The 9,153-nt window shown below is 37.4% G+C and overlaps 1 protein-coding gene across 1 annotated transcript in view; it reads right to left on the bottom strand.

Moving 5' to 3' along the window:
- Positions 1-4,360: 4,360 nt before the first annotated feature.
- LOC105140209 (uncharacterized) overlaps positions 4,361-9,153 on the bottom strand; it is a gene marked incomplete at its 3' end in the record, with an annotated part of 8,239 nt that continues 3,446 nt past the window's right edge. Inside the window, exons 4-6 of the mRNA XM_011046949.1 lie at positions 7,797-9,033; positions 6,925-7,718; positions 4,361-6,592 (exon numbers count right to left, since the gene is read on the bottom strand). Of these exons, the coding sequence (XP_011045251.1) occupies positions 4,361-6,592; positions 6,925-7,718; positions 7,797-9,033 (4,263 nt within the window). The remainder of the gene's footprint in view (positions 6,593-6,924; positions 7,719-7,796; positions 9,034-9,153) is intronic.

Raw genomic sequence — 9,153 nt, 5'->3', positions numbered from 1 at the left:
TGAAAGTGATTTTATCATTGATTTCCTGAAATACATGAAAGTGATTTCATCATTGATTTTCTGAAATACATGAAAGTGATTTTATCATTGATTTCCTGAAATACATGAAAGTGATTTCAGATTGATTTTGTGAAATACATGGAAGTGATTTCATCAATGGTTGTGTGAAATACATGAAAGTGATTTCAGATTGATTTTGTGAAATACATGGAAGTGATTTCATCAATGGTTGTGTGAAATACATGAAAGTGATTTCAATAATGGTTTTCTGAAATACATAAAAGTGATTTCAGATTGATTTTATGAAATACATGAAAGTAAATTCACTATGATTTTCAAAGTTAATGAAAACTTCTAAAGGAAGTCATATTTGTATGACTCAGATCCGATTTGTAAAAATTGATCTCAAAGATGATGAAAGCTTCTCACGAAAGTCTTATATCTACGGTTGAGATCTGATTTGTGAATCAATCTTAGAGATGATGAAAGCTTCTCATGAAAGTCTTATATCTACGGCTGAGATCTGATTTGCAATCAATTTCAGAGATAATGAAAGCTTCTCATGAAAGTCTTACGTCTATGGTTGAGATTTGATCATCTGTTCAGAGTAATAGTAAGAGTAGAATCCTTATAAATTACGCAGTTTTTGGTGACAAACATCATCAACTTCTTGTATTTCAAGCCTTTCAAAGTTCCCAACTCTTGAAGCTTTAATCATGTCTTCCTCTTCTTCCAATGTTAACCCAAATCTTGTTCCTGCAGTAGAGCCTATAGTTTGGCGTACTACTTTTGAAGTGAATGGTCGTCCAGTTACAATAGAAGATACTGTAATGGACAATGAAGATACTACTGTAGCCGTGGCTAAAGACATGGTCCTTCCCCGTGATGAAACCATGCTGGCAGCTAGGAGCGATATTGAAGCAGTGAATCAGTCACTTGCTCTCAGTATCAGAGCTACTTCATCTCTGGTGAACGTTGCAGAGCGTCTTCATGCTAGAAGACTTGAGCTGAATACTCAGGTTCTTGATCTCCATCATCTGATTGAGAATTTAAGGAATAGACTCCGTGATGAAAGATGTCAGAGAAATGACTTGGAGAGGAGGAACCAAGAGCTGAATACACGTGTTGACTTTTGGAAGGACTATGTTAACACACGACACCTCGAGTTTGAGGAAGAGATGGAGAATATGCGTAAACAATTCGAAGAACTTCGAGGCCTGATTAATGATCAAGATGACAATATCCCTGATCGTCCTCGCACTGTTTAATATTTGTACTTTTAAACCTTTTGTCATGAATAAAAAATCCATCTTTCTTGTCTTCATTTATGAATTTTGCTTTCATGAAATTGCCATATTTGATGTGATTAGAATAACTTCATTTTGTCTGAATCTCGTTGGATCCCATTGGGAATTTTGTTTCAAGAAATATCTTCAAGATAAATATGCAATGTTTGTGAAGTTAGATGATATGAGATGCATCTTACCTTTTTGAAATATAGATCCCCCATTCATCTTGTCTGGCGATCTTGAATGTTAGCAAGCTCTTTTGATTCACGCGTCTTTCAAATCTACTCAAGCTGACCCATGCTGTTGAGTTCTCCAAGATAAACGTTATTTGAGTTTCTCAATAGTCACTGCCTCTTTATCCATTGGATACTTCATTGTGAGAATTAGCTTCTCTCTGGTCTGGCATCATGTTGTTGGTAACATTTCCGTTGTTGAGGATTTTTAACCAATTCATATGGTCAATACATGAGGATAATCCCACTCATTTTTCATGTGTATCTCCCACCAGGGAAGCAAATTTCTTTGTACCATTAGGAATCCGGTGATTGCTTCTCTGTCTCTAGAAGATTTCTTGTGATTGCTTCTCTACCCTTGGAAGAAGTAACTGTCTCTTTTCATTTCCTTATTTGCTCTTGTTGTCGTTAGAATCTCTGATTTTCTAACACTGCCTCTTGGTGTCTCATATATCTGTCTTCTTCGCATAGAAAACCATTTTTTTTCAAAAATGATTTTTCAAAAGATCTCTTTTGTTTTTGAAAACTGAAACTCTCAATGTTTGTTTATAACAATGTTCAAGCAACTCTAAGGATTTGTAGTAAATCTCTCAATAAAAGTAATCTCAAATAAAGGTAAGTGATGAGATGACCTTCTGCTTTGGTTTTCAATGTGTTCAAGCAATCTTGAATGTATTTTGAGGGAAAAGGAACAATTGTCCTTTATTTTTAGAAGCAGTCCTTTTATCAGCATGAATAATAATGAGTAATTATTTGCTATATCATGACTCTTTATGAAAAAGTCTCTTATATTTTGGGAACGCTGTTTATTAATTCAGGTTGCTTCCTTGATTAGAAAGGACTTTAAAGGCATGTAATGTATTTATGGCTCAAGGCTGTAAAAGAAAGAGGATTTCATAAGCTCAAAGAAAGTGTTTAAGGGTTTGAAAACTATAGATCACTGTTATCTTATCTTCATCTTTTCTTTTGCTATCTTGACAACAAAATGATACTAAATATTCCAAATTAGGAATTTTTTCTATTTGTTGGGAATTCTCTCAATTATTTGGAATTTTTTATTTGAATTCCTTGTTGTCAAACTCATAAGCTCACAGGTCTTCAAGATGATTTCCATGATCATTTCTTTCATTTTGCCCCCAGTGTAGGGTGTGATCTTAGTTAAGGTTCTTATGAAAAAAAACTTTAAATAGACTCGGCTCAAATTGGGACTGCAAAGGATAATTTTAAAAGAAAGTGAAAGGAATATCAAAGATGGCCTTTCTTCATTTCAAGCAAGATCGGTTAAAACCAATAAACTTTGTCCACATCCAGCGTAATGTTTTGGATTTATAAGATACCATGTTTTGCAAGTCCATGACAAGCTAATGTACTACCAACCATTATTCATGCTGATAAAATGTAAGTCCAAGACAGAATTTAAGTGATAGTTGTTCCAATTGCGTGTTCTTGACTTGTATGGTCATCTCTTTCAAGAGAATTGCTTTGAACATTATCCTAAACAAATCATTGATTTATTTCATTGAAATCATAAACAAAATCAATTCTTTTAAAACCTCATTTAAGAAGAATGGGTTCTCTTGTAAAAAAAACATTTGAAAGATCAGATTGTTGAGCCATTGAGATCATGCATGGGCTTTTTGGTGAGGTATATGCAAAGAGAATTTCCTGGCCAAAACTTCATTTCATTTGATTTTGATTGGATGAAATACATCATACATAATACTTTTTCACAGAATCAGAGTTCACGGGCCTAGGTAAATCCTCTCCATCCATCCTAGTTAACAACATAGCCCCTTCGGAGAAAGCTTTCTTCACTACATATGGGCCTTCATAGTTTGGTGCCCACTTGCTTCGGTCTTCACTTGGTAGTGGTAAGATTTTTTTGAGTACAAGATCCCCTTCTTTGAATTCTCTTGGTCGGACTTTCCGGTCATATGCTTTGGCCATCCTTCTTTGGTATAGCTGGTGATGACAAATTGCGGCCAACCTCTTCTCACTTATCATGTTTAGCTGCTCATATCTCACTTTAACCCATTCAGCTTCTTCTAGTTTAGATTCTATTAGTACTCTCAAAGATGGAATTTCTACTTCCAAAGGCATCACCGCCTCCATCCCAAATACTAGTGAATAAGGTGTAGCTCCAGTAGACGTTCTTACTGCTGTGCGATATGCATGTAGAGCAAAGGGAAGCATCTCATGCCAATCCTTGTAATTAACTACCATCTTCTGGATAATCTTCTTGATATTCTTGTTTGCAGCTTCGACAGCACCATTCATCTTTGGTCTGTAGGGAGATGAGTTTGAATGTTTAATTTTCCACTTCATGCACAATTCTGTGATCATTTTTCCATTAAAATTCTGGGCATTATCGGTCACTATCTTCTCAGGTGAACCATATCGACAGATCAAATCTTTCTCAATAAAACTCTTGACCACCTTTTGAGTTACATGGGCATAAGAGCTGGCCTCCACCCACTTTGTGAAGTAATCAATGGCTACTAAGATAAATTGATGCTTATTGCTGGCTTTTGGGTTGATTGGCCCAATCACATCTATTCCCCACATTGCAAATGGCCATGGTGATGTCATATTAAATAGAGGAGTTGGAGGTGCATTTATCTTATCACTATACACTTGACATTTATGACATTTCCTGACATAATCGATGCAATCTTTCTCCATGGTCATCCAGAAATACCCTGATCGTTGTAATTGTCTAGCCATCATATGCCCACTTGCATGAGTTGCACAAATTCCTTCATGAATTTCTTGCAATGCTAACTTAGCTTCGATTTCATCTAGACATCTCAGTAAAGTCCCATTGAATGACCTTTTGTATAGAATTTCTCCATCCAGGTAAAATTCCAGAGCTAACCTTCTCAAGGTCTTCATATCTGCTTTGGATGCCCCCAAGGGATACTCTTGATATTGGATAAACTGCTTGATGTCATGAAACCATGGGTTCCCATCTATTTCTCCTTCAACTGAACAACAATGAGCTGGAAAATTTCTAATCTCAATGCAGATTGGTTGTACTCTTACTCCGTAATCAGTTTTGGCCATAGAAGCTAAGGTTGCCAAAGCATCAGCAAACTGGTTTTTGTCTCTTCCCATGTGGGTAAAATCTATCTCATCAAAGCCCTCAGTCAGTTTCGAGAGATATTGTTGATATGGTATCAATTTTTCCTCCTTGGTCTGCCATTCGCCTTTCACTTGACAGATTATTAACATTGAATCCCCATAGACATCAAGCTTCTTTATTTTCATCTCCAAAGCAGCTTCTAATCCAAGGATACAAGCCTCATATTCAGCAGTATTGTTAGTGCATTCAAATTGTAGTTTGACTGAGACGGGATATTGCTTCTTGTCAGGTGAGATTATCACAGCGCCTGCTCCATTACCAGAAACATTCACTGCCCCATCAAAATACATGATCCACCAATCATTCTTTTCTTTGTCCTCTTCTACTATCAACATATCCTCATCCGGGAAGTCAAATTTCAAAGGCTCATAGTCATTGATAGCATTATCTGCTAGATGATCAGCAATTACACTTCCTTTTACAGATTTTCTTGTCTTGTATACAATGTCATACTCAGCCAACATCACTTGCCATCTTGCTATTCGGCTTGACAAGTAGGGTTTCTCAAAGATGTATTTAAGAGGATCCATTTTTGAGATCAACCAGGTGGTATAATACAACATATATTGTCGAAGACGCTTCGTACTCCATACAAGAGCACAACATAGCTTCTCAGTCACAGTATATCTGGATTCACAATCTGTAAACTTCTTACTCAGATAATAGATAGCTTGCTCCTTTCTTCCAGACTCATCATGTTGTCCCAACACACAACCCATTGCTACCTCAGTTACTGTCAAATACAAGATCAAAGGTCTTCCAGGCACAGGGGGCACGAGTAAAGGTGGATTCTGTAAGTATTGCTTTATTTTATCAAAAGCCTCTTGACAATCTTTGTCCCATATACCAGGGTTCTTTTTCCGAAGTAATCGAAAAATTGGCTCACATGTTGTTGTTAACTGGGATATGAATCGAGCAATGTAATTCAAACGTCCTAAGAAACCTCTTACTTCTTTCTCAGTCTTAGGAACTGTCATAGCCTGAATTGCTTTCACTTTATCAGGATCGACCTCTATTCCTTTATTGCTTATCACAAATCCTAGCAACTTTCCAGACTTTACCCCAAACGAGCATTTTGAAGGATTTAGCTTCAACTGATACTTTCTTAGTCTTTCAAACAATTTTCTTAGAACCTGAACATGATCTTCTTCATTCTTAGACTTGGCAATCATATCATCCACATACACTTCAATCTCTTTATGCATCATATCATGGAAAAGTGTCACCATTGCCCTTTGATATGTGGCTCCAGCATTCTTCAACCCGAATGGCATCACTTTGTAGCAGAATGTTCCCCATGGTATGACAAAAGTGGTCTTCTCTTTATCTTCTTCAGCCATTTTAATCTGGTTATAACCGGAAAATCCATCCATGAAGGAGTAAGTTGAACTCCTAGCAGCATTGTCTACCAGGACATCTATATGAGGCAAAGGAAAATCATCCTTCGGACTGGCTTTGTTTAGATCCCTGAAATCTACACATACTCTGATTTTGTTATCTTTTTTTGGTACCACCACTATATTAGATACCCATTGAGGGTATTTAATAACTTCTAGAAAACCGGCATCCCACTGCTTCTCTATCTCTGCCTTGACTTTGAGCACAATATCTGGGCGAGTTCTTCTTAATTTCTGCTTAACAGGTTTACATCCTTCTATCAAAGGTAATCTGTGTACTACAATATCAATGTCTAAACCAGGCATATCTGTATAAGACCAGGCAAACACATCGATATACTCTTGTAGTAATGAGGTTAAACTGCATCTTTCTTCTGTAGTGATCAGAGTTCCAATCTTTAACTCTCTTTTATCTTGCTCAGTGCCTACATTTATCACCTCTAGTTCTTCCTTCGCAGGTTTCCAAACATGCTCCGACTGTTCTACCCGTCTAGCAAACTCTTCATCCCATTCCTCTTCATCCATTGCAATCTCATCCTTATCAAAGTTTGGCCATTCATTTTCAATGCAATATGTTTGTGGATTTATGGAGGATTCACTTTCAGAATTCCTGAAAGTGGAAGGTGTTTTTTAGTGTGAATGCATATCTTGTAGCCAAACAAAATAAAAGGAATTCAACAAATACTGATGAAAATGCTTGATCTCAATATTATTTTAAAGGTTGACTCAACAATTATGAAAAGACCTTATGTTGTCATCTTGAACCAAGATTTCCAACTAGGTATAAAATCACAAAGCAAAGTACAATGCAAAGCACATAAAAGCAAATATAAGTAGACACTTAATCATTACTTCTTGAAAACAATTGGGGCTTCTTCAATCTCCCAATTCTGGAATACTTCTTCAACTGAAAGCTTTCGCACAAAAGCGTTGGTTGGAGCTTCTTCTAGAGCATGGACAGTTAACTGTGGTAACAATTCATCTTCTTTTATTATTATTGGCTCATCATCACAGTTCCAGCCTTTCTCTTCACCTTCTTCTACATTGTTGATATCCATGACAGCAAGTTTCTGCCCCAAGACTTCCATCATGTTTTCAGGTTTCATCACATATGCTGACTTTGGAAAAGAAACATGGATAGGTGGGATTGCAATGTCTTCTTCTTCTGGCTTTCTTCCTTCTATTCTGGCCAACCTTCTCTCTCGCTTTATCCTAGCAGCTCTCTTATGATCATCTTTCTTAGGCTTGAAGCCAAGCCCAAACCTCTGATCAACGACCTTAATTTTCATCATGTTGACTCTTTTATGATTTCCAGCAATTAGATCATTCTGGAATGGCAGCCCATGTTTTAAAAAGCATTTAGCTATCATTCTAGCAGTACTAGAAATAGCTGGTCTTCTTAACACAGTATTCTCCGGTACCCATTCGGTGTTCACAATCTCGAAGGCATGGAGATCTCCATCTTTGCAATCTTCTGCTTCAATATAAGGGACCGCCACATTCCTTATCATGGACAAGGTTTCTTCTGCCTTAACTTTCACTAAAGTTCCATTGATGATGTACTTCAGGCATTGGTGTAGAGATGATGTCACAGCCCCAGAGGCATGTATCCATGGCCTTCCTAATAACATGCTATAGGAAGGATGGATATCCATCACTTGTAGGGTTATCAAAAACATTTGAGGCCCTATAAACAATTCAATATCAATGGTCCCTATCACCTGTCTAGGGGAACCATCATATGCTCTAGCCGTCATAGTACTTGGCCTCATATGAGTAGCATCAATTGGCATCTCATCCAGCATATACCTTGGTAACACATTCAAAGCTGAACCATTATCCACAAGCACTTTGCCGATCAGACAGTCCTTATATTTCACAGTGATATACAAGGGCTTGTTATGCCCAGTCCCTTCCGGGTCTAGCTCATCTTCAGTGAAATATAAGTAATTGGAGGCTTGAATTCTTCCCACCAAATGCTCCATTGTATCCTGAGTAATATCATGTGGCACATATGCTTCATTCAACACCTTTTGCAATGCTTTACGGTGTAACTCAGAACTCAAGATAAGTGACATTAAAGAGATTCTAGCAGGAGTTTTCTTCAACTGATCTACTATACTATACTCACTATGCTTCATCAACTTCAGAAATTCATTAGACTCCTCTTCACTTATGGGTTTGTTCACTTCCATATCTTTAAAAGCCTCAACTGTTTCTTTTCCTTTAGCTTTCCTCTGCCTCTCTAATTCTTCTGGTGTAAAACAACGACCACTTCGAGTTAAACCACCGATTTCTGTATGGAAGACAGGAGTAGGATTTTTAACGTTGAAAGCATACCCATAATTGTAAGGCATTGTGCCATAACTTCCATTATTGGTACATACAGGCTTGATTAGGATTAGTTTTGGCGGACCACCCACAGTTGGTTGGAGTCTACAAACCTCTTTTTTTTTCTCCTGGCTGCCTATCATTCCCACTTCACTGCTTTCTTCTTCACTTTCTATCCGTATCATGCCGAAAATCAACATCCTTTTCACTCTTTGGTGAAATTCTTCGCAATCATCAATGTGATGTCCCACCTTGGCATGAAACTTACAGTAATTATTTCCATTCATTACTGGTTCAAACTCGGATAAATATCCAGACTGTACCATCATACCGTACAGTTTTTCCATGGAAACCTTCAAAGTTCTTTCCTTCTTACCCTCTACTCCGATAGCATTCACCCCTCCACTGCTTGTAGCATGATTGGGTAAAGGGTTGGAATTCACATTCGGTGCATCATCAAAAGTTATCCATCCAGCTTTTATCAATTGAAGGAGCTTGTTTTTGAATGCATTACAGCTTTCAATGTTATGCCCAGCAATGCCAGCATGATATTCACATGTCATATCAGGCTTATACCAATTTGGGTATGGAGGTTGTAGTGGGGTTAAAGGAACAGGGGCCACTTGCCCAATACTCAACAACTTCGAATACATTTCTCCCAAGGGAAGTGGTAATGGTGGCAATCGTTCTTGGGTTCTTTGAAAATTCTTTCTTGTAGGATTACCAATCTGGTTACTTTGTTGGTCATTTGGTTGGTTTTG

Source organism: Populus euphratica, unplaced genomic scaffold, assembly GCF_000495115.2.
Source record: "Populus euphratica unplaced genomic scaffold, PopEup_1.0 scaffold256.1, whole genome shotgun sequence".
In the NCBI taxonomy this organism is placed as follows: domain Eukaryota; kingdom Viridiplantae; phylum Streptophyta; class Magnoliopsida; order Malpighiales; family Salicaceae; genus Populus; species Populus euphratica.
The sequence above is the reverse complement of the archived record's forward strand: the minus strand, read 5'-3'. Positions and strand labels throughout refer to the sequence as shown.